General features: G+C 33.7%; 3 protein-coding genes across 4 annotated transcripts; 2 read left to right on the top strand and 1 right to left on the bottom strand.

The window, feature by feature from the left end:
* The first annotated feature begins 8,533 nt into the window (after positions 1 to 8,533).
* Positions 8,534 to 13,083, top strand: LOC101247062 (hypothetical protein At1g04090). Of its 2 annotated transcripts, none has more exons than XM_010328044.4 (2): positions 8,534 to 8,877; positions 10,803 to 13,083. In XM_010328044.4, exons 1-2 carry the CDS (start codon positions 8,775 to 8,777, stop codon positions 12,410 to 12,412), a joined length of 1,713 nt encoding a protein of 570 aa, XP_010326346.1. In that variant the 5' UTR covers positions 8,534 to 8,774; the 3' UTR covers positions 12,413 to 13,083. The 2 variants fall into 2 exon arrangements, with proteins under 2 accessions (XP_010326346.1, XP_025888556.1); XM_026032771.2 differs by having other exon boundaries at positions 8,577 to 8,877; positions 10,812 to 13,083.
* Positions 13,084 to 16,855: 3,772 nt separating this feature from the next.
* On the top strand, positions 16,856 to 21,547 carry IAA12 (auxin-responsive protein IAA12). The gene is made up of 5 exons (NM_001279136.1): positions 16,856 to 17,217; positions 20,099 to 20,421; positions 20,771 to 20,906; positions 21,332 to 21,399; positions 21,495 to 21,547. Exons 1-5 carry the CDS (start codon positions 16,856 to 16,858, stop codon positions 21,545 to 21,547), a joined length of 942 nt encoding a protein of 313 aa, NP_001266065.1.
* A 760-nt stretch (positions 21,548 to 22,307) lies between these two features.
* Positions 22,308 to 26,075, bottom strand: LOC101246467 (MDIS1-interacting receptor like kinase 1). Its single transcript, XM_004247084.5, has 2 exons — positions 23,020 to 26,075; positions 22,308 to 22,937 (listed from the first exon to the last, which is right to left on the bottom strand). Exons 1-2 carry the CDS (start codon positions 25,664 to 25,666, stop codon positions 22,522 to 22,524), a joined length of 3,063 nt encoding a protein of 1,020 aa, XP_004247132.1. The 5' UTR covers positions 25,667 to 26,075; the 3' UTR covers positions 22,308 to 22,521.
* Between the last annotated feature and the right edge of the window lie 279 nt (positions 26,076 to 26,354).

Below are 26,354 nucleotides of genomic sequence, written 5' to 3'. Positions count from 1 at the left end.
GCATTATATTTAAATTGTGTATTTATGCATTTCAAAGACAAATATTAAATTTTAAATTCAGATTTGTTTTAGAGTACTCTTTAATTCTTATGTGTAACACCCTGCAACTCTAGTCTTAGAATTGTAATCATATGTCACAAGTATATAAACTTGAATCGGGTGACGGCCTACTTGTACATGTATTTTAAGGCTCTTTACCAAACGTAGAAAGGGTATTAGAAGTGATTTACAGTCATAATGGACCTCTAACACCAAGCCTAATTCGAAGTATTTCTATCGACTAAGTTTTTTCATAAGTTCATATAAGGTTCAACTTCAAAAACCCATATCTCTTAGAATATTAAGTTAGGTGATCTTAAACCTATCACATTAAAGCTCTACGGTTTCTTTTCAACGTTGTCAAGTTTGCATCAATTCGAGTTTGGAGTAAGAAGTATGACTGTTTTACTAGCGACGATCTAACCTGGCAAAAGCTCTACGATGGCTCGCAATATAGAGTCAATACAGACCTCATTGCCCGTGGAATAAAATTCTGACTTCTAACTCTTATTATTTATATTTTAAGGGTATTATTTTCCTAAAAATCATTAGGGGTCATCTAAATAGACATAAATGCGTAGAAAAACAGTTTTTCATAATTAAATCCTCTCATTCACTCCTAAAATTGTACCCTCGAGTACTTCAAGAGACATCAAGGGTAGGATTCATCTTTCAAGATTCTCCATCAAGCCTCCCTACAATATGTAAAACTTCAATTAGAGTATCATTTCACTCTTATGCCTAAAGTATTTTGATTTTCAAGAGCTCTTCAATATTCTTAGAAGCCAAGCTGAGGCTTTTTGTGAACTTATGATATTCTTCATTACTTTATGTTTCATCATTTCGTTTTGATTTTAAAAACTTTATTGTACTTATTTAGCATGATTACATGGTTCCTAAGAGCATTTATGACTTTTAAGCATGAAGACTTATATGATATGAATTTCAACCTAAATTCAGATTACTTTAGATACGACTTTTGAGCTTAATCTCATATATGATTCAAACTGATAAATCACATTCATACATATATGCATTATATGAATATATGTTGGTTTGGAGGATTATTTAGTACCAAGAGGACACATGTTCCAGAAAATTCAAGTCCCATAATTATATGCAATCGTAGGATTATGTTCTATCTCCTTGTCGGATGACCATTTAGCCGTGAGAGGCTCAAATTGGTGGATCCACATAGATATAATATGGTCATATACTCTGGTAAGGTATAGGTCAGCCCTCCAAACAAGATTAGTTGTTGGATATTATGAGCTCACATGGAGTATGTCAATTATAAGAAATGTCATGACCCGAGCCTACACCCTAAATGTGGCCAGTACTCAAGAACCATTATTGGTCCCCAAGCGAACCCTCATCCAGACTCATTACAAGTAGAAGACTAACTTAAGCATGCAAAAACTTTAAAGCTAAATAAATTCAAATACTCAGCTTTAAGATAATCTGAACAATACTGAATTGATAACTTTGAATAAAAATAATATGTTCAACTCGCCATGAATAGGCAACTTAAGTATTTAAAATATTTAATAAGATAAATGAAACAGACTTCTCAAACTCTACTTTCTATCTATGAAGCATGTAACTGAAAAAGATGGAAGTCGGGATAAGACCCACGACATTCTAACAACTAATATAACTGAAAGTACAAGTGGAACCCTCCGGAAGCAAGGAGGTTTACCATAGCTAACTTGAACTTGCATGTGGTATCAACAAAGCGTCTCTTAATGACCCTGAATATCTGTATGTGCATCATTAAACAATGCAAGTCAAATGACTCAGTACGTGGAATGTACGAGCATTTAAGGGAAATTCTAAAGCATAACATAAGCTTGAACTTGATAAAAAGGAAACATACTTACCTCTTATCAGCTCACTCAACTAATTAAACTCAGGATTAAGATACTTTACAAAAAGATAAAACTTTCAACTCAGTGAAATAAGGCTCAACTCAATAATAAGATATTCAACACTATGAAATAAGGCTCAATTCAATAATAAGACACTCGACTTTTGGTACTCAGACTATGGATACTCAACTCAATATAAAGCAACAATAAGAATGCAATATATGGAAAATAGTAAAAAGCAACTCAATGTATTAGAAAATACAATGTAACTCTGTTCGTATGAAAGAGTACAAAATAAACTCTATTTATATATGAAGCTACAAATAAACTTTGTGTATATGAGAATACAAAATATGTGTGTGAGAGTTTTTCTAACTGACAACTATCACTATGAGTTATGTGATGATTCAACGTCTCGTCCACACTGTCAGAACTGTCATTTACTTTGTCAGGGTATAAGACCTACTCACTAAAGGCATCCACTAGTCTATGTTAAAAGAGTACTAACAAATCATCTAAAAAGTATGACACTTTCTACCTACGTTGGCCACATGGTTTATGGGGGTTGTGAGTTATCTGAACTCTCCCCCATATCGATGCTTAATACTACTCCCAATATATACTAGCTCATATTTTTAAAAACATAACTTTTTCTATAGTTTGAGATTTTTACTCAAAAATCTTTTTCTTAAAAGAGATGGTACCCAAACTGCTCAAAACTCTTTTGGAAATCTCAGTCTGATCCTCTTTCAAATGTGAAAACATTTACTCTTGAGAATACTAAGTTCTCATGTGCTCATACTTAAAAACTCTTTCTCAAAAACATATCAAAATCATATTTTAATATGATCATTGATGACTTGAGAAGTTATATTGTATAAACATTGATTGTATATCTAGATACAATACTGCTTAAACATTGATGACATAACTAGTTACCACACTACTTAAACATTGATGTCATACTAATCATATTTTAGAAACTCTTTCTCAAAACTCATCTTAACTTTCTCAAAAACTCAGTTTAGAAACTCAAGTGTTGGCTTTAAAAAGTTTTTAAGTTTATAAATCAATGTGGAAAAATGAACGTGAATGACTGAACTCAGGTATCTTAATAGAAATAAAGAACCTCAATACTCACCGCTCAAGACTCAATGATACGATTTATCTCTCGACTGCTCGACTCAGAGGTTTCATGCAGAATTATGGGCATGAACAACTCAACTCAAGGGCTTCATGGGTAACATGTAATAGTCCTGTTAGTAGGAATATAATCTCAAAAGGATTAGGAACTCAATTCTCAAGACTTAGAACTTGAAAATTCTACTCCTCTCAAAGATATTCAAATTATGTAGTTCATGTGGAATTTATGGGCATGAACGACTCGACTGGGGGTCTATATAACAATATAGAACTCATGTATAAACCTCTTCAGAATCTCATACTTACTCCCTCAAGACTCAGTTTAAAAGTCAATAATAAGGAATATGATGTTTAAAAGAACCATGAACTCAAGACAAAGCTTATCCCAAGAATATTCAAATCGAGGAGCAGAATCTTAGATTTCTCTTTTACTGAATTGAAAGAAGATATGGGGCATGAGGACGAACTAGTCCAACACTTGATAGTCATACATACCTGAAAGAACAAGTTTCATGAAGAATCTTGAAGAAGAATTTGATTAAAAGTCTTGAAACCCTAGCTTGAAGGTAAATCATCAAGAAAACCTTTATTGATTTTCTTGAAATAGTTTCTTGAAATCTCTATGACCAAGAATTATGATTTCCATTACTGATTAATAATTGTATGGAGGAATTTGAGTTGAAAAAAATTGAAATTCTTGGAAAAAGACTTACCCTGAAGAATCTTGAAAAATATTGAAAGAATCTAGAATGGAGTCTTCTACTTTGATTTTTCTTAGGGTTTTGCCCTAGGGTTTGAGAGAGAAGAGAATGATATATGATTGTTTTGAAACTTTTATTAGTCAAGAAATTCATTTGGGGTTTTCTCGGAGGTAGTAAAATAAAAAAAAAATTTAATGTTTTCCCGTCGGCGGCTAAATTCATAATAACGTTTTATAGGTTACTAAAGTCAAAACTTTTTACTCAGATATTGGATTGTTACGAAATTGGTGGTGTTGGAAAATACATTCAAATACCTTTAATTTAATAGGTTATAATTCAAGTAAATCTTTGTATTCTAAGATATATGATCGTTTAAAATTGACTCAGTAGAATCTTACATCAAAACTTAATCGATAAGGAAACTTCAAGAACACTTATCAAAAAATTAAATTGCTCAATATCTATGGATAGATTCGCAAAAGAAACTCATGATTGGTGTGTGGCTGAACGAACCCAATACTATGAAAGCTTACATACATCTTAGCGATTAAACTCATGGGAAAATCCGTAACAAAACTCAAGAACCTCGATGAACGCCTTGATCCCTTCCTATTTTTCCTTCTTGAACTCTTAACTAAAACACTAGGCGTATATTAGAATTATGAAATTGTTTCCTTTAGGAATGTACCCTTTTTAAAACCTTAGTAAAACAAACTAAATCTGATCGGGTAAAGAAAAGACCATAATACCCCTTACTATTTTTTATTAACTTTCCTTAACTGGACAGCTAGACTTCAAAAAGGTATATCTCACTCGCTCGACCTCGACTTAGCAAACTCGGTGGAGTTGGAAAGATAATTCAAATAACTTTCATTTAATATCTTATGGTTTACCTAATTCATCATATACTGAGATTTATGATCATTTGAAGTTGACCAAAAACTCATACCCTAAGCATAACTCGTAAAATTTCAGATTTTGCTATTTTCAATTTGGTTCTTTTTGGAACTCAAGGTGCTACATCTAGTGATTTTAACACTTCAGAAAATTTTAAATTCCTTGGTAAGTATCTCACTCACTACGAAGAACGGTTTGAGTCTAAGGTCAAAAAATTTCCTGGGTTGTTACAAGAAACTCCCTCGTTTATACATTTTACTTACAATATGATCTTAACTCTACTTGAATCACTTTAAGTTTGCTATTTACAATTATGATCATGCAGGACTATTGAAATAGACTCATCTATGCATATGTTTTTGAAGAAAGACTGAATGATTTTTAGACGTGAACTCCTACTATTCGCTTGAGTTTTTTTCACTATGCATATGATTTTTGTAACCTTATTTTACTATCCTTGTTATTAAATTTTATGATTAATTATGCTTGTTTCGCTTACTTACTCAGTACATTTTACGTACTAATGCATATTTCTCTCTATGTTGCATCTTTTTACGATGTAGATTTCGGCGCCCATACTCAGAGTCGTGGCTAGTGGGGTTGCAGCAGTTCCAACCAGCAGTTTGGTTACTTACAGACTTCGAGTGTTGGATGCTAGATTTTGACTGTCTATTCACCGCTGGTTGTCGTATCTTGAAGATTTATGGATCCACCTATGCTACTATTATTATGTCTACTTCAGAGCAAAAGAGTTTTAAGAGATTTGTCAAAATATTACCTCCAAATTTTGTGGACTGACTAGTGAGGAGGCTTATGAGTTTCTGCCTGAGTATCAGAATAGATTGTTCAACCTAGACATTTTGGAGGCATATGGAAAGTCTTATACCTCTTTTCAATTCACAGAGGTAGCTAGGGAGTGGAGGAGATCAATGTTACCAGTAGGTCTTTTTGTTTTCCTCAATTGACTTGGGATCAATTCACTGAGGTAACTCTGGAGAGATTTGTGTCTTATATTGTAACACGTTGAATTTTTTTAAAAAAAAGGAAAATAAATTTATGAACTGAAGTCTAGCTTACGGGTCTCATCTACGAACCGTATAACCTTCTACAGGACGTAGATGACAACCGTGGGAAGTGAGAAAAATACATGTCTAAAATCAAGTCCCTGTACCCTTTTTACATTCACCAAGACGGTCCTATCAGTCATTGTACAATTCATAAGTAGGTCTCCTAGGTGAGTCTCAGACATAGTGAAATTTTAAAGGGTAAAGTTAGTTTCTATTGTTGGCATGTATGGACCGTAGAAATATCTACAAGTCGTACATGGATTCCGTCAAAAGTTGGTCCAATTTAATAGTATATGAACCAATCTATGATCGACTAGTACGGTCCATAGAAGGGTCCAAACTGTAGGTGAGGTTCGACAATTATTTTTAAAGGGTTTTTGGGTCTTCCTAAATGATTTAACCTAAAACTATCTCATTTTACATACTAATCTAATTCCTATATAAATGTTTTTAAAAAGCTCTAAATTTTCCCATTTCAACTCATTCTCATAAATTCCATAAACTTGACCAAATTCATCCTCCCAATTTTCTCAAGTCTAAGGAAGAAAAAAAAAGAATTAGCATTTCATTCAAGTTTCCAAATTCTCCATTTTCTTGGGCTTAAGAGATAAGGTATGTGTGTATTCACTCATGGAGTCCTTTCCTCCATGGGTTCCCTAAGGTTTTCAACTTCTCAACTAAGTTTCCAATGGATCAAATTAGGGTTTCAATTCAATAAATGTGGGACCATTCAATTATGATTAATTATAATTAATTAAGTCTTATAATGTGTTATATTGTATTAGGGGCCGTTTGGTTATGGTATAACTTACATTTTATTCATGTATAGAATAATGTATTAAGTTATACTATATTTGGTAGAAAATTTTGTTTAGATAGAAAAGTCAACAAAACTTGTACAATGTTTGGTTGAATTTTTGTAGCTCTACGTAATTAATACCAACATAACTTATGAGTGAATCTATGTAAAAAGTTATGCAAGGTAGAAGGTGGAATAAGTTATGTGGGTATTAGTTATACATATATTAAAGTGATAAATTACATCTTCACCCTATTAATTTATTTTATTGTTTTAATTGGAAACTTTATTGTTTTCCTATATATAAGTTTGTTGTTTTTATTCTTTTTTATATTTAGACTATTTTTACTTCTTTTATTTTTTTTAATTGAAAACTTTATTGTTTCCTATCAAGATGTGTTGTTTTTATTTCTTATTATATATAGATTGTTTTCATTTATTTTTATATACTTACCGTTTTGATTGATTTATGTAAACATAAATATTTTTTTAATATTAGAAATTGATTGTATATTTTTTAACGGTACATATGCCAATAAAATATTAGCATTATATATTATTCAATCTATTTCATATTTTATTAGCATGTATTATTATTTTATAAATAATATATATTAATAATATACAACAAGTTAAATATTCAATATTTAATAATTTATGTATTGTAATATCTAAACCCTGCATAACTAATACTTGCATAACTAAATCCTACATAGCTAATACCTGCATAATTAAACCCTGCATAACTAATACCTGCATAACTAAACCCTGCATAGTTAATATCTGCATAACTCTAACCAGTAACCAAACAACCCCTTAATGTATATATTTACTTGAAATTGCATTTACCTAGCCCTGATTTATGTTTTCAACCATGATCATATAATGAACCTATAAAATATGAATTATGAAATGATGAGGATATGCATGTTTTCATGAAGTTATTGTAAATGAACCAATGATGCTTTGAAAGAAAGGTATTGATGTTATTGTGAACGGATTTTTCATTGAATATGATGATCATGATTGTGAAAGGTATTTTCACATATGATTTTACATTGTGAAAGATTTACTCATCTATGTTGAATTATGTCTAAGGAGTTATTCTATGATTTGCATTCTATGTCAAAATGATATTTGACTTTTATCCATTTCATTGGGATTTAGACTTAGCACCGAGAGGGCTTTGAGGTGGAGGCTCAAATAGGGTAGTCTCTAGTAGCGATCTCTAGTACCAAACTGTGTGCTCCGTAGGATTGTTCTAAATGACCTAACTAGTGGGTGCACTTTAGCAAATGATGATATGTACAAGTTCTACCTTGGCAAGTAGTTTCCCTTTCTTTCGGTTTAAGAGATAGATCAGATTTCATGATGTAACTATCATGGTCATGTTATCGGTTAAAGCTAATATAACAAAAAATGACTATGTTCTCTTCAAAGTTTTTCTATGTCCTTAATGTTAATATACTTGACCATGCTTTCATGATTTTCATGTCATCACTTCTTTAAAACTTTTAAATGTCTCATTATGATCATAACTATTCGTTTAAGTTATTTATGTTATCATGTCTATGTTTATGCATATTGTCTCATACTTAGTACATGAAACTACTTACTTGAGCCTACATTATTTTCCAAATGCAGGATCCAACGCTACAATCACCCATACTCGTGGCTAGTTGCTTCTTTTGGGATTTTGAAGATTGGCGAGTCCTCATGATTCAATGTCCAAGAGTCTTTTATTGCTTTCATGTCATTTTCGTATTCTGACATTGTATATGATGCATGGGTTACATCTTAATCAATTTTCTTATAATATAATAGACGACTTTAAGACTTATGTTTAGATTTCCGCTTTGTCAAACTCCTTTATATGAAGTGTTACCTTTTAAACTCTTTTGTTTCTATTATCTTGCATGGTATATGTTAAGTGACATTTTAATTATTAAATTTTAGCATTTAATTATTTAAATACTTTTTTAATATATATTTCAATAATAATAATTCAGGTGAAAGTTTAGTTACTCCTAATTAAATGAGGCTAGCGAGATAGGCCTATTTTATCATAATTAATAACCCATAAACGAATGTTGGATATGAGTCGAAAACAACAGTTGACGTCGTCATTCATCGTCCACTATTTTTCTACCAAAACACGCAAGAATTGATTCCCAGAAAGAAGAAGAATTGGGTATTCTTGATTCTTGTAGAGATGCTAAATTGTAGTTTTGAATTTCACAATTGATTTCAAGGAAAAAAGATGTTTGGATGCAAATGCTTCCGTTGGAGCAAAATTTCAGATCTTTCTTCCCGAGAACCTGATACTTTTCTTCTCCCAGAACCCATCCCTCAATGGCCTCAAGGTATGCAAATTGCTTAATCAACATCTTTTGTTGCCAATGTTAAATGGGGTCACTTGGATAATTAGATTTAACATGTGGGGTTTATCTGTATTGCATTGAAAAGAATTTGTTTTTATCAACATCGTGCTCTTGCATTGAAAAGAATTTGTTTTTATTCATAACTGCTTAGCAGAGGCGGAGCTAACAAGGGTTAGATGGAAAGTTATATTATTTATACGTTACATGTGTTTACTTTTTCATATTTCGAAACTTTTCAGTGAAAAATTCCTGGCTCCGACTCTAGCTCAGGGTGTCTCACTTTTTGCTCGGCACGGACGAAGCTAATAAGGGTCAAGGGGTTCACCCAAACCCTCTTTGATGGAAAAGTAGACCGTTTATATATGCTTAAAATTATTTTTGTGGCACTTCTTTGTGTGTTTACTTTTTCATGTATTAAACCGTGAATATTCGAACTCTGCCTCTACTACTTAGGGTGTCTCATTGAAACTGAAATACTTCTATGTTTCCAGTTCAACTGGAAATTACACATCCATCTTAAAGGGCTTACAGTGGCATGTTTGCAATATTTTTCATCCAAAATACCGCGATTCTGCTAGGGTCCTTTGTCTTTTTATCTTAGATTGGACTAATAGGTTCAGTATTCAACAAGGTTCTCGTTTCTAATGTGGTTTATTGACTGACAGTGATGAAAGATAAAATGATTATGCCTTCTTAAAAAAAGAGAGAAGAGTGTAAAGAAAATATGAATGAGTTGGTATCCATGGCTGATTCTTTTAGCACTGTAAAGAAAAGAATTTCTAATCTTTGTTGTGGTTTCCAAGCATGTTATTGAGTGTGAATCATTCTTAATTGGTAGTTTCTCTTTTGCATTAGTTTTTATGCTTTCAATTCTATTTACCCCTTTGTACAAGGGCTCTACAAGTTTCAATACATAGAGTTGTCATTGAAGTACACTAGTCTGCGAAGATGCTGCTGTAGCTTTTTTGATTGATAGGCACAGGGACAATGAGCAGTAAAATGGAAACTTCCTGATGTTATGTTGTTCTACAAGAAATTGACATTACCACAAATTTCTGAATTGTGAATACCTTCTGAAAGTTCCACTTCCACATACTTTGTTTGATCAGTAAAATCTTATGTAATACTGGTTTCAAGATTTATCTTGGTTTTTCTTCATGATTAACTTCCATATATTAATGAAGGAGGTTGTTTCCTGACAATTTCTTGTTCAACTGATTAAGTTTCACCTCAATTTTCCTCTCTTTCTGTTCTCTATGTTGTACTTTCATTCTTATCTGACAAGAGGTGTTTTGCCACTTGAAGAAGACTTGAAATAACTCTGCCTACTGATTTGGCAATTTGTTGGATCCGTTATCACGAAACTTGGAAGTCACAAGTTTCAACTTGAATCCACTAAATGATTCTTAAGAGTTGGCATAAGTTCGTATTGGGTGGTTAATGGTTTAGGATACTTTCATGTCTCAGTGAGTTACTTGTTCATCTTATAAGTTTTCATTGTGATCAAATGACTCTTTTGGGCTAAATGTAAGAGTTTTTCATTCAATTTCCTTCTTTTTCTTGGAGAAGATTGTCTAGGTTCTTGGACATGCTTTAGTTTTCTCGGTCGCTTGATATGATGTGTCTGTTTATGGGTTGTCGAATCAGCAGTGTACCCCAATAGACTGTTAGAATCTATGTTGTTCGGACTCTTCAAAAATGTCAACGGGTGTGTGTTGGATTCTCTAAAAGTAGTGTATTTTTGGAGACAGACAAGGGTGCAACATTGAAAGTGAAGAGACCGTGCAACTTAGGTTAGAATCATGTTAGCGGATTGTATACAAACCTATATTAATTCCTTTATTTAAAATTAATTCAGAGAACATCTCTAATTTCTAGTTTTTTCCTGCTTTCTTCCACTGTCTTAGGATGTTCAGGTACAGGATTCGCTAGTGGAACAATTAAACTAGGGGAATTGGAGGTTCATAAAATCAGCAAGTTTGACTTTGTCTGGGGTTGTAATCTGTCACAAGATTGGAAACAGGGTGTTAGCTTTTATAAGCCAAGGGGGGTGCCTGATGGATTTTTCAGCCTTGGCCACTACTGCCAATCTAACAAGAAGCCTCTACGAGGGTTTGTGCTTGTTGCTCGGGAAGTGGCTAAACCTGAGACAGGAGATCATTGCAGTGGAAATCCTTGTTTGCCTGCGCTTCAGAATCCCCTTGATTACACGTTAGTCTGGAGCTCTAATGATGGAACTGAAGAAAATTTTGATGGATCCGGTTACTTTTGGTTACCTCAACCACCTGAAGGTTATAAAGCCCTGGGGTTCATTGTGACTACTAAGCCTGTTAAACCTGAGTTAGGGGAAGTCAAATGTGTTCGAGCTGACCTCACTGATGAATGTGAAACTTACCGCTTAATACTTAAAACCAGCTCAGTGCTTTCAGAAGTACTGGCAATTTGGAGCATAAGACCGCGGCATAGAGGAATGCATGGTAAAGGTATTTCAATTGGTACCTTTTTCTGCAGTAGCTATTGGAGCACAGGGCAAGAGCTAAACATCGCATGCCTAAAGAACTTCGATACGAATCTACAAGCAATGCCAAACCTTGATCAGATTCATGCAATCATTAGGCACTATGGTCCTACTTTGTTTTTCCATCCCAACGAGGTCTATCTTCCATCTTCTGTACAATGGTTCCTTGACAATGGCGCAATGCTCTATACAAGAGGCGATTCAGTTGCTAAGCCTATTGAGCCTGAAGGTTCCAATTTACCTGGTGGTGGGACGAACGATGGCCAATGTTGGATTGATTTGCCATGCGATGTCCGCAGGGATATTGTCATATTTGGAAATTTAGAGAGTGCAAAACTTTATGTTCATGTTAAGCCAGCCTTAGGTGGTACTTTCACAGATCTTGCTATGTGGATTTTTTGCCCCTTCAATGGGCCAGCTACTCTAAAGGTAGGAGTAGTGAATGTTTCTCTAAGCAAAGTCGGTCAGCATGTAGGTGATTGGGAGCATTTCACTCTCCGAGTGAGCAATTTCACAGGAGAGTTGTGGAGTATCTATTTTTCTCAACACAGTGGTGGTGAATGGGTGGATGCTTATGATTTGGAGTTCATTGCAGGGAATAAAGCTATTGTTTATTCATCAAAGAGTGGCCATGCTAGCTTTCCTCATCCTGGAACTTACATTCAAGGATCCTCAAAGCTAGGGATTGGAATTAGAAATGATGTTGCACGTAGTAATCTCTATGTAGATTCAAGTACCAAGTATGAAATTATTTCAGCACAGTATCTCGGACATGAAGCTGTTAGTGAGCCATGTTGGTTACAATACATGAGAGAGTGGGGTCCAACCATTATTTATGACTCAAGAAAGGAGCTTGAGAAAATTGTTCATCGCTTGCCAATAATGGTTCGAAATTCAGTACAGAGTATCTTTGATAAGCTGCCAATGGAACTGTTCAAGGAGGAAGGCCCTACTGGGCCAAAGGAGAAGAACAATTGGTTTGGAGACGAAAGATGGTAGCACATTTCTTTGTCTATGGGTATCTTAAACTTGCCATTGGCTTGTTGTACCATTATGTACAGATTCATATTACTCTAGGACTGGGCTTTGTAGTTGCTTTTAGTCTAGCAATTTGTGAGGACGGACTACATTATGGATCCCAACAAGTTCATAGTCCATAGCAGGAGTTATGTTGATTATTTGATTATCTACAGAAGGGAAGCAGAACACACTACTCATAAACCAATAGGGAATCAAGAACGCGGTAATCCTTCACCTTAAAGCAAATTGATTCTTGTTATCACCATTTTGTTCTGCACCTATCACCATGTGCTGCTTCTCTTTCATTGTGGCATCAGATTGTCCTTTGTGAGCTGTGCAAAGTTTAATGAGGACATTCCTCAATCCAAATCCTAAACTTCATTGCAATTCATGCCATCTTTTCTTCTCCATGCGAACATCCTTTACTATCTGAGCAGTTTAATGTTTGGCATTGGCAGTCTGCCCGTGCATCCCTCTAATCTTAACAGGTAAGAAACTTGGAGAATGATCATTTGGTTCGAAAACAAAGTCATGCAGGGATTATTTAGTGTATACGTTATTTTAGTGAATGTTTAAGTTCATTGCACTTGTATATACTGTGTACATATATTAATAGAAGTCCACCATTTGAACCTTGTTTTCAAATGAAAGTACATAGAAGATACAAAGATGAGATTGAGGTTACTTTGGTCTTTAAGATGTGTTTTAGTTAGTTCATTTAACTACCTAAAAAGTTACAAAAGTAAAGAATGAAAAGAATTATTTGGTCCCCTCAGTAACAAGAAAATTGTTTGGTAATTTGATGTGTTTTTAGTTGGACCACTTCTGTTATGAACCATTCATTCAGCATCAGCTATGCCTATTCTTTATAAGTACGATGTTTGACTGAACACGAAATTTTATTAAAAAAAACTAATTATGTGCATGAGTCAATCTGCAATACTCAACTAGAAAAAAGGTACCTATTTCTCATTTTACTGTCATGAAAGTGAAAGGTACCCTCACATTAAGTATTCTATATTATTAATACAAAGGTAATGATGGAAGTAAAAGCCACGTCAACCAGAATATTTGATGATTAAGTTTGAATGTGATTTTACGCATTGAACAACTCAATTAGCTCAATATTAACAACACCAAGAACAAATGATCATTAAATTTGGATCAATTATCTAAAAATTCACACTATTGATGTAGCTCTATTACACTATTCTCAATCTAATATAAAAGAAACACTATATTATATTATATTCATCTATTTAAATGACCCATTTGAATATTTTTGAATTATAAAAAAAATAACGAAAAAAAATTAAAAATATTCTTAAATTATGTGAATTTTAACGAAATATCATTTGTTAACAGAATTATCAAAAAAATTATGTCGTCAATATGTTTGTCTAAAAATGCACCTATTATTACTTTTGGATCAAAAATGTCATTTTCGTGATAAACATTTTTTTTTCTTCTTAAATAGATTACTTTTAGAACAATATATTACTTTTAAAGAATTTTTGTTTTACTTTTTTTTATTTTAAAATCACTTAAATTAATATAGAAGTGAAAAGTAATCTTGTGTTTTCTTAATCTCCTTTTATCAATTATTATAGAGATTACCTGATATACTTTTTTAATTGATAATAAAGACATACATAAAAGATGTAACTCAACACTAAATTTTATTTAGATAATCATTTTTAAATATAAATAAAAAATATTTTTATTTCTTAATCTTTTTCTTCTTGAAGTAAAATAAAACATTTGTATATTTCTTGATTTTAAAGTTGATGTTTAAAGAAGAAAAAATAAAAGGAAGGGGGGAGGGGGTGAACAGTTACTTCAGCAATGATATTTTAAAAATATTTAATGACTAAAAGTAATGTAAGAAATTTTTCTATTTTATGATACTATGATTGTTATATCTTTAACTTTAAAATCAAAAATTATACAGCGAATGCATATGGTTGTTCAATTTTAAAAATATTCAGAAATGAAAAACAATTCTTATTTTATTAGGAAAAGATGTTTACGTTATTAAAATAAAAATTAATTAATGATGAATTAGTGCAATCTTATGTATATGAAAATTCATAATGTTTTTCTATACTTCTTATTAAAAAGGAACGTGTTTAAAGCAAAGGAAATATTGCTATAACCAATTTTCACATATAACAAATATAATAATCATATTCTATGTTATAGTTATAAAGTACATAACTGCACTTCATAGCAAATTTTATATTTCATTACGAAGCTTTTGATTTGTATAATTCATTATAAACATTCAATTTTATATAAATTCTTCAATTTTATGTATTATAATTTGTATAATAAGACTCAAATTTGTGTTATTATAAATGTGTAGAATGAAAATATATATATTTATATCTGTACATATATTTTTCTCTGGCTTTACACAAATAAAATTCTGCGAGTACATTTCATACGACGCTACCCACAGGTTTGGTACCTTTAGGCATACTTTTTTTTCATTGATAGATATAAAATAATTTATAATAAATGTTAAAAGTAATAAAGTAATAATAATAATAAATAAAATATGATTATTTTTTATTGAATACTTAGCTTCGAGAAAAATAATATATAATGCATTAATTTTTTTTAAAAATATGTAAAAAAATTAATGAAATATTCAAATGCGAATATAATATATATTTTTTTATTGACGTAAGCTAAAGTTTAGGATGACTACGTAAATTTTAATCATATAATATGAAATCATGAGATGTAATTAAAGTATTGCTAAATAAGCAATTTGATTTCTTATGCACTAATTTCGTATTTAAAAATTTTCAAATCATGTTTTTGAAGAATTTGAAAATTTATATAATAAAATGAAAATCAACTTAAAAATGCAAACTTCATATCTCGATGTAAAATTATATATCCAAATACCTATTTATATTCAGTTTCACAAAATTTCGATGTCTCCGTTTTTGTGTTTGGTTAGCTTAGGTTAGTGGCGTCCCACGCAGGGCTATGGTGTTGTATTTTAGGTTGGGGAGTGGGCTATGTTATTAGGTGGGCACACCTTTGTCTGGTTGTTTGTGGCAACTCCATACCCACTTTTCTTTGTCCCTATGCTCATTAATTCTTCAAAATCATTCATAATAAACATTTTAAAAACTTACTTGTAGTATCGTTTGTTTATATTGAATTTAATATAATTTTTATTATTATGTGATTTACGTAAAATAAAATATATATTAATTAATTAATATTAATAAAATGAACGATAAATTTAAACACATAATTTGCATGTATTGGATTGATATAAACATCAGTATTGTAGTTTTACCCGTTATGATGAAGCGGTAAGTAATTTTTCATCTTTAATTAGAATTTTAATTTTATTGAATATTTCTTCGTTCATTTTTATTTGTCATGTTACGCTTTTCGAAAATAAATTTGATTAATTTTTAAAGTTAAATTAGTGTATATTAATTTAATATTTTAAACAAAAAATTTTATATATTCAAAAACTAAATGATAAACTACTATAAATTGCAATTTTCTGCATATCAATATGATGAAAAATACATTATAAAGTATTAGCCAAAGTTTGATAGTTTGACGCTAAAATAAAATTCATGACAAATAATAGTAGATGGATGAAATATAAAATTGTGTTTATTAAGGAAAGTTTATCACACGAAACATTTCAGACTAAATTTAGATTTGGTCAATATTTAATATTTAATATTTAATATTGAACATCAAAAAAAAAAACATCTCGAATAAGTGTAATCAGTTTTACCTTCTATCGAAAAATTAGGTGATCGGTCAAACGTTTGTCGATCTTTTTCAGTTGATTTTAGTCGTAAATGTCAATTAACGAATTTCGCTCTCAATATTACAAAGTCGAAAATTAAAATTTTTTTGTTCCTCAATTTTACAAACATCTTCTATATTTTTTTATTATAATCTTATCTTAATCGTGATATTCATCTATCCAACTCAAAAAATAAACATGTTATGTATAGAACGATTATATATGTATGCTATATTAAACCCCAACACATCATCATCCTTGTTGTATTTTTTTTAAAAAAAGTGCTAAGCTAATAGAGCCGATTATATACACATCTATGTTATATTTGACAAATTTGTATAATTTGGAAGCAAAAAATTTGATCTTTCTCCATTTTTTCATAATGAGTCTGAACCAAATTTGGTATTGTTGAAAAAACAAGATTCGTTATTGCCTGCTACAAAATGGCATTAGCGGGGACCGTTTAGGAGAAAAATCATCATCATATTCATCTTCTGAAGCGCACAAAGCAGACAAAGCTACCCCACTTTTCTTACCTTCTCCAACACCCTTTACCTACCTTCCCTTCAAGACCATCTCTTTTGCTCAAAACCCTTCAAGTTTTCTTGATGAGAGGTACTCTTGGTTTAATGGGTTTTGGAGGAGTTACTTATGGGGTTTCAGTTGATGGCTCAATTTGTACTCTGTCAAAGGAAGATAATAATGGGGTGTTGCTATCATCTGAGGCTTCTTCATCATACCCTGATGAGACTCAACTTGAATTGGGTCTTGGACTGAGTCTTGGGGCTTCTGCTGATGTTGCCCTTCCTAAGGCTAAAACTGGTGCAAGGGGTGGTTATGCTAAAATCTTGACACCCAAAAAAGATTTCCCTTCTTTGGGTTCTAATTCATCATCTTCATGTTCATCTTCTTCTGTTATTAAACCGAATAATGCTTCTTGTGGCACTAAGAGAAACGCTGATTCTATTTCTCCTCCTCGTTCGAGTGTCAGGTATCACCATTTTGTCTTTCTTCTGTATTGTTATAGCATGATTCTTTGATGTAACTCTGCATCGATTGTCTTTTTTTCTTTCTTTCTTCTTTGCTCTGCATTTGGAATCAGATACCTATGATGAAGTGCATTTTCTTTTTATGATGAAATGTTTATCTTGTCTCTATCCATTCGAATATCTCGTCCTCATATTGTACTAAGCTAAACGACCTGAATATATCTGTGCACTGGTCTAAAGGAAGAATCTTGTTTGATGTGACACAAAGCTGAACCAATTGGGGGACACACATCCTTTGTAATGTTTGACAGAAACTGGTAACGCAAACATTGTTCGAGGAGAAAGAGTGGGGCTTATACGTCAAATTATTTTTTTGTTATGTCATGGGATGCACTCACAAATAAGACTATCTGTTTTTTATTGGAAATGGTTTTGACAATGCAATGGGTGTCATGTTGATTGATGATTATATCAATTTAAATTGATCTTAACTAATAGAATTTTTGACGATGCAAGATATTTCTAGTTGAAAACTACTTCGTAAAAATGCTTAGAAACCAAAAGGCAGCAGTATGGTTAGTAGAAATGGAAAGTAACTGGATTTCAGCTTGTTTTTATTTTTTTTCATACAAACAATGGCAAGCTGCTGACCTGAATATTGGAAGATTTGCAGGACAGAGGTTCTTCTCGTAGATTCGGTTTTCCTTCTCATTTCCATTAAATGGTGAATGAGTGATGGATGTACTTTTTACTACTTGATAGAAACTGTCTGGTCTCTTCAGAAAATACAACACAATTCCGAGCATCCTATTTTGCAAGAGCAGTATTTAGATGTACTTTTTTGAGAATTCCATAAGCATACGAAACCAAGCGGGTGATGACAAATGTAGTTTGTACAAGTATGCGGTAGGGTTCCTAAAAAAATCAAGCCAACTATCTAATCTGTTGAAGTTCCATTTTAACAAACATAAAAGGAGGAAAACCCGAAAGAACAAATGAAGCTAGAGGGAATTTTTGACATTTAGTAAAAACTTAAAAAATATATGTTAGGAAGGTTTTCACTTGTATTTTCGTTTAGCAGCCAGTGGTTTCATTCTCCTACTTGCCCAACTGTCTCCGACATTTCTTTAAGAAGCACCTATGGAATATTAAAGATGAGGATACTATGGTCAATAGTCCCAACTCCCAAGACATAACTTCAATGCAGTAAGAAAAATCCATGATCCCTTTATGGATTTGGCACATGCAGTGCCAACTAACAACAATTCATGCTCTTCTCTTAAGTTGTTAATTATTAAAATTGGCTCCCATTGCTATTGATGTGGAGAAATGGAGATAATGTTCTTCATATGATAAGTCATTTTAGAGCCAACTTTTTTCTCAACCTTTTATTGCATACTGAGTCTGTTATAGTATTTTAGACACTAGGATAGGATGCACTCTTGTGACAGTTTTCCATCTCCAGAATGATAAATTTTAGAGAGAAATAGGTTTACATCAAAGTAAGGTGGCTCCTTCGCTTGGAAGTATTATGGATGATTTTAATCTTTGTCAAGGACTCAAGCCAACATGAATTGATTCTTTGGCAGAACAATCGTCTGTGCCCAGTATAAAAGAGAAAATGAAAAAGAGTTATCCTTTACTCAGCTTATCACTCAAGAGCATTTGGAACTAGAAAACTAACTCAATTACCCATAGAAAAGAGAGGATGCTCTTTGGATGTTGAGCTAGTTTTAACCTAGCATGATGATTGCCAGAGACTGCAATTACGTATAGAACTTCCTTGGGAGGATTGTGACATTAATTTCCTGCCAAAATGGGCATCTCTGCATATAGTTGTTATAGCACACTCGTTGTGCTAGTTTATCCATAAATTACCTTCTTATTAAAAAAAATGCATCTGTGTAACATTCTGTATGGTCAGACTCAATAAGTTATAGTTTTATGGAACCAATGATAGGTTTATGGCTAGTTATTTGTTGAAGAGTGATTATATAATTTTGGTGTCGTTCTTTTGGTTATGTTATTCCTTGAAGTGTTTCAATTCTAATTTGTTGGGTTGGAGATAACAGATTCCTTTTGATTCCTTTTTCGGGAATCTTATTGTAGCTAAAATGTACAAACTCTATGTGGAGTAGTATTTGTTATGGCTTATATGTTTGGAATCTAATGTGGTATTGTTCCAGATCATTATTACTTGTACAAGTATGACAAGTATACATCTTTTAATTGACCATGTGATTTCATATTAACTTCAGACAAAGGGCTGTCTTGTGCAAATGTAAAATGCTACTTCAAGATTCCAATTTATCTTCCTTCGATTCAAAAATGAAGACATTCTACATTATTTATAATATGTTCATATGAATATTGTTCCTTTAAATGACAAATTTGTATCTCTTCCATGTTAAACTCGATAAATAATGTGTCTGGTGTAAGAAAAATGACTGGTATAGATTGTGGGGCTTAGGATTTAGGATGTGTGTCTGGTCACTTACACTTAGGCGTGATCCCTCAGTCTTTAGTTTTAATATGTGCATCCATAGGCCATCTCAAATCTGACATTATTTTCATGTATGGTTCTTTTGATTGTTCTGCTACTTGGCACCCGCTCAAAGGCTGAAACTGATGTTGTCCTACCACTTATGACTAAACTATGCCATCACTGTTATTTCATGTATCATCATCATATTTGAAATGTCCGCTACATCAAAGGAAAATATATCTTGTTTTTTTCTTCCTAATAAATGTAGGTAATGCATTTATGTAGTGAGTAGACTATAATAAGCTACTAAAAACATACTTGAGATATATACTTCTCTTTCTTTTTGACTTTTTCCTTTTATTTGTTACTTAACTTTTGCTTGACATCCAACAATGCAGTCAGGTTGTTGGATGGCCTCCTATAAGAACTTATAGGATGAACACCCTGGTTAACCAGACAAAACTACCACCCCCAGAAGAATTTTCTGTGACAAACGAGAAATGCAAAAGTAAAAATACTATCGCTAATGCTGGGAGCAGCAAGATCAACAACTTTGCAAAGGAAAAAGGGCTCGTCAAGGCTTCTCTATTTGTGAAGGTCAATATGGATGGAGTTACAATTGGAAGGAAGGTAGATCTGAATGCACATAATAGCTATGAGAACTTGGCACAGACTCTAGACAACATGTTCTTAAGACCCAGCACGACTGTTTGTGCAAGATGTGAGTAGTTCTTCTCCCTAGTACATTAATCCTGGAATGACAAACTTGTTACCATGGATATGTCCCCTGAGATCCCATAAACAAAGGATAATGAACTCAATTGTTTTAGTTGTGTTACATGCTGAATGAATTTTACACTGAGTATTGCACGATACAATGTTCATGGTTGTGATAAAAGAAATGGTTGGAAATGTTTGCTGTCCCATATGTTCTGAGCCCGACACCTGAGAGGAACTGACGTATATGCCATTCTTGCTCAATTCTGTTTTAACATTTCTTTTGAGTTCTACTCTAGTATTTGAGGTTCATTTTGCATTGTTCCTGACTTTAGCAATTTGTCTGCTGCCAGCATCAAATGTACAGGAGCTAGGTGTCATGTCAGAAACAACGTCTTCTTCAAGATTATTAGATGGATCATCTGAATTTGTGCTGACTTATGAAGACAAAGATGGAGACTGGATGCTTGTTGGAGATGTTCCTTGGGAGTATGTCCTGCATCTGTTACCTTGCTCCTCCTCCTGCACAATGACAACTAAAATACGCTTTTATAAAATGTGTTGCAAAAAATCAACAGATACATCGTACTTTATGTCTGAACCTTTGTTTTCTCACAGTGCTCAATATATAACAAGGGGATTATTTCCAGCATGAGTTGGGGATTTTTTATTCTTATCTATATGTCTCCTATTTTATACTTATTTTTGCTCGTTTAAATACTTATTATGTTCTAATAAAATGGTCTGGGATGGTTGGATGCGGTTTCAACTTAGGCTTCCTAGATATTAGTATTTCTGTTTCCTCTGTGCTTTCTGGCTTATTTGTAAAACATACATTCTGCTGTATGGAAACTGACGAAATATAACCATGTTTATCAATATGGTTGTCTTACTTGTTTCCTTGGTTGTTTCAGGATGTTTATTAGCTCGGTCAAGAGACTACGAGTCATGAGGACATCTGATGCCAATGGACTCGGTACATGTAGGTGTTGAGTCATATATATGATGCACATGCACCTCATACAGATAAAAACTGACTTAACTTCATGCTGACCAATTTTTTTTTTGAAATTTCAGCTCCAACTTTCATGGGAAGAAATGGTGGAAGACCGGGGACTAAGCCTATATAGGTCAGACAAAGAATCTACTTTCAAAAGATAAAGAGACCTTCATTTGAAGGATGAAGTCTAAAAGGAAATTTTAGTGGATGGTAAAATAATTTTCTGAGTTAACAAATTGGTCCTATATGACCTTATTGGTTTTTTGGTGTTTTTTTTTGGGTCACTTTTCTTGCTTTTTTTACTTCACGGTCTACCCCACTCTCTGGGAGGAGATCACTTTTACTGGATCACAGAAGATGCCTGTATATGTCATTCACCACGCAATCTTCAGCATAAGTTTCATTTCACCCTTGTGTAGCATGGATGTATCCACTTATACTATATTACAATGATGAGCTTGCCGCTCCCTGAAACAGATGAACACTAATGTTGTTGAAAGGAAAGTTTGCTAGGTTCATACTGGGAACCTTTTTTTGTTGGTTTTGATAAAATCTTTCATTACTTTGATGTTTGTATTTCAATTTCTTGTCTTCTCTATTCTGCAACTATTTCTTTGAGCAAGATACGTTGTCTACAGAACTTAAAATTATTTGATTGTAGAAGTTTTGGGAAGAAAGTATATCTTAGCCATGGTTTCTTGTGTTGCATATTGTCACTGGTTCAAGAAAAAGAAGCCTTATGAATGCATGTTCCCTGAGCCATGATTATCGATTAAATGAGCTCTAAATTGCTGTTTTTCATTAGTGAGGTCAAGCCGCTTTCTTTTTATTGAATCTAATGGTATTTCAGGTGAGCAATACAACTCCTAGTCTTGATTAGAGAATATGTGTGTTAGAAAACTCTGTTATTCGATCTATAATTTCTTCTTACATGATCAAAGAATTAGTAAAAACTAAAACATCACTTGCAGCAGTAATGGGAAGAATGCTGCCTGTACTACCTTAATTCTACACATACAAGAATCCATGTATGAACCTCTAAATACTACATGACAATTACAAATAAAATGGACTCAAATAGGGAAAGGGAAATGACTTCTCTTCTTACAGAAGACCATTTACAGGTGATGTACTGAATATTGGCTTATCTTTGTTAGTAGTAGCAGCATGGCTACCTCCACTGTTGCTACTGCTTTTTCTCCGAGGCTTTGCCTCTTCGAGCATTGTCAAAACATCCCTCATGGATGGTCTGTCCTTGGGGAGTTTGGCTGTACATAGAATTGCTATCCTTAAAACTAACAACATTTCTTCTTGAACATGTTGTGTTGCTCCTACATTCGGGTCAAGTGCTTCTTCTAAAGACTTATTGTCTCGGATCTTCATCCGAAACCACTCTACAATGTCAACAGATTCCCCGAATAGAGGATCTAGAGGACGTTTACCCGTCAGGAGCTCCATGAGCACAACTCCAAAGCTGTAAATATCACTCTTCTCATCCACTTTCAACGTGTACCCGTACTCTGCAAAGTCAAAATCCAGATAAATGATTGTTAACAAAGATCAGTGCAGAGTAAACATTGATGAAAATTCTGAAGGACTTACCAGGGGCTATGTATCCATAAGATCCAGCAACCATGGAAACTGTTTCATTCTTCTTGAGCATCATTCTTGCCAAACCAAAATCTGCAATTCTTGCCTCTAGATTTGCATCAAGAAGTATGTTATTTGACTTGACATCCCGGTGAATAACTGGTGGATGGCAGTAATGATGGAGATAAGCAAGGCCTTGTGCCACTCCAAGGGCTATGTTATATCGAGTGACCCAATCGACAAGCAGTCTCCCTGCTGCTTGTTTACCATGTAAAACCTCTCCAAGGCTACCATTTTGCATATACTCGTATATTATCATTGCATCACGTTTGTTGTGAAGGAATCCCAGAAGCCTGACAATATTTCGATGCCTTAATTTTCCAAGAACGTTCACCTCACCTACGAGATCATCACTATCCCCCATCTCAATATCAGTTCCAGATTTCCACAGCTTTTTTACTGCAACAACCATATTCTCGCGTTGCATTTCAGCTTTGTATACAACCCCTGTTGCTCCCATTCCAATGACATTTGACTCTTTAAGGCAAGCCAAGATGTCATTACTAGTGAATCCTAGCCTCTGGAATGCCATCAACCTCCATGGCCATTCACCACTGCTCATCTCAAAGCTTGGTCCAAAGCAGCTCCCATTTTCATGCCATCTCTTGTATAGAGATCTGGCTACAAGACCTGCTGTCACAAAAAGCAGAAGAGCTGCCACACCAGTAAGCCATCCTGTAATGATGTGCTTCGTGTGCAAGCTCTTCTGCTTTGATGTGTAAGCTGCATTATGAGAACATGGAGGAAGCACTCCACCACATAGACCGGCATTTCCAATCAGGTCATCCGGATTGATTGTTCTCAACATGCCATTTTCTGGAACAGGACCTTCCAGTTTGTTATGAGAAACATTCAGCATTTCTAGTGCTGGTGAATTGCCAAAGTTCTCAGGTATCCCACCAGTTAAAGAATTGTTAGATAGATCTAGAATAGCTAATGTGGGCATCATGGAAATCGCTCTTGGAATTGGACCATTTAATTGATTGTTTCGAAGGTTCAAAGTTACTAACTTCTCACATGAAGCAATGCTAGCTGGAAGATCTCCAGTGAAATGGTTTGTGGATAGATCCAAAACAGTAAGAGAAGGACAATCCTGGAATTGATCCGGGATTTCGCCTATCATCTTATTGTCTGAGGCAATGAACTTTTGAAGAGTTGGAATCGCAAGAATGAATGAAGGAATAGAAGACTGAATGTGGTTTCTAGAGAAATCAATAAAAGAAAGAGAGGTAGAAGCAGCAAGATCACTTGGGATTTGTCCTGTCAGACTATTATTTGCCAATTCCAGCCTCTGTAGTTTCCCAAGTTTACCAAAACCTGCCGGAATCGTCCCCGAAAGAAGATTGTTCTGCATTCTTACACGAACGAGGGACGTGCAGGTTGATAAACCAGTTGGAATTGGACCAGAGAAAGCATTGTTAAACATGATAAGCTTAGTGAGGTTACCTTTGGCGCATAATCCTGCTGGAATTGGACCGGTAAATGAGTTGGATGAAATATCCACCCATTGCAATGGCGAGTTTCTTCCAAGATCACTTGGCAAAGGACCTGATAAGCTGTTATTCCATAGCTCAACTACTTCCAGCTGAGTCAAACCTCCGATCCCAGAGGGAACCGAACCTGATAATTTGTTTGACATCATATTCAAAAGCTGCAAATTCTTAAGTTCAGCAATCTCAGCTGGGATTTCACCCGTAAGCATGTTATCAGACAGATCAAGCAGCTGCAATGAAGTCATGTTACCCATCTCTGGCGGAATCTTGCCTTCAAGCTTGTTCTTGTATAAAAAAATCGTATCGAGCAGCTTCAACTTTCCTAGCTCAGAAGGAATTGAACCTCCAAGATTTGCAATAGCAAGATCAAGATACTTGAGATTTGTCAAATTTCCAAATTCGGCTGGAATTCCACCTTCAAACACATTGTATCCCAGTACTACAGTCTCAAGCGACGAAAGCTGCCCCAGCTCACCTGGAATTTTTCCGGTCAAATTGTTCCCTGAAAGACCTAAAAACTTCAATTTCCCCAAATTCCCATAAGATTTAGGTATTGAACCTTGGAAGAAATTCCCTCTAAAATCCAATGTCTCGAGTAATGTAGCATTTCCGATATCCTCAGGAAGATAACCGGAGAAATTATTACTCGAAGCATTCAAATACACAAGCGCTTCTGACATTCCAAGACCTACAGAGAAGTCATTGACAAAATAGTTCTGGCTCACATCAATGCTTTTCAACGCAGTTAGATTTGAGAAACTTTTTGGCAATGGCGATGAAAACTCATTGCAGCATAGATTGAGATCAGTCAAGCTCTTCAGCTTTTGGATATCATTAGAAACTGTTCCAGTGAGATTCCTATGGGACAGATCAAGCTTCTCGACTTCTCCGCGGGAGTTGCATTCAACTCCCGTCCAGCTGCAGGGAGCTGCATGATTGGGCACTGTCCAATCACGAAGATGATCCAATGGATCAACGAGACTTTCTTTAATAGAAAGTAGTATAGACACCTCATCATTCAAATCAACTTTTGCAGCAACCACCCCGTTATCAACAACACCGTAACAGTAGAAGAAGAAGAGTATGAAAATGGTTAATAAATTCATTACTACTTTTTTTCCCCTTTGCTTACACTCTCTCTTTTGTTTGTAATTTGTGTGCTAGCATTGCATCAATGATTGTGAGGGAAATGATGGGACCAACAAGGGCCAAGAAGAAGAAGGTAAGAGAAATGAGATGAGTATTACTATTATTATTATATAAGTAGAGTAGTACAATATTTAGTAAAACACTCTACTCGGTATGATTTACTTTTCTTTTTAATCATAACCTATTTTTATATATCACGATCACAAATTTTATGTCGTATAAATTGGATTAGAAGTTCACATGGGGATTAGTTAAGTGAAAGAAAAAGTAGCTGGATTAATGACGTTCTACCACTGGCACCACGAAGTAATTTTTAAGTAGCTGGATTAATAGGTCGTGAGATCTTGGGTTCTGCAAAAAATAAAAAAAAAACAGCTGTGTTTATATAAATGGAAATAATATATTGTTTGGGGAAATATTTGGACTTTATTGTAAGTGACTCCGACATTGAACATGGAGAGAATGTGTTCTTCTTATAGTTTTTTATTTTTATTTTCCCCCCTTTTTTAGATTGATTAGAGATTTACAGTAAAAAATATAAACAACTTCTTATTCTTATACTAATCGCAACACACTTAAATATAGCGATGTGGACGATTTCTAATATGTTTGGGATTAAGACGTAATTTTATATTAAATGTAGCG

This window comes from Solanum lycopersicum, chromosome 9 (genome assembly GCF_036512215.1).
Source record: "Solanum lycopersicum chromosome 9, SLM_r2.1".
Taxonomy (NCBI): domain Eukaryota; kingdom Viridiplantae; phylum Streptophyta; class Magnoliopsida; order Solanales; family Solanaceae; genus Solanum; species Solanum lycopersicum.
Note: the sequence above shows the minus strand (reverse complement) of the source record. Positions and strands in the feature narration are given on the sequence as shown.

Bases quoted from the DNA above. Each gene is read 5' to 3' on its own strand.
- LOC101247062 (XM_010328044.4), top strand. From the start codon at position 8,775: ATGTTTGGATGCAAATGCTTCCGTTGGAGCAAAATTTCAGATCTTTCT. The intron at 8,878-10,802 runs GTATGCAAATTG...CCACTGTCTTAG, and splicing joins CATCCCTCAATGGCCTCAAG to GATGTTCAGGTACAGGATTC.
- IAA12 (NM_001279136.1), top strand. From the start codon at position 16,856: ATGGGTTTTGGAGGAGTTACTTATGGGGTTTCAGTTGATGGCTCAATT. The intron at 20,907-21,331 runs GTATGTCCTGCA...TGGTTGTTTCAG, and splicing joins GTTGGAGATGTTCCTTGGGA to GATGTTTATTAGCTCGGTCA. The intron at 21,400-21,494 runs GTAGGTGTTGAG...TTGAAATTTCAG, and splicing joins TGCCAATGGACTCGGTACAT to CTCCAACTTTCATGGGAAGA.
- LOC101246467 (XM_004247084.5), bottom strand. From the start codon at position 25,666: ATGAATTTATTAACCATTTTCATACTCTTCTTCTTCTACTGTTACGGT. The intron at 22,938-23,019 runs GTAAGTCCTTCA...TTGACTTTGCAG, and splicing joins TTATGGATACATAGCCCCTG to AGTACGGGTACACGTTGAAA.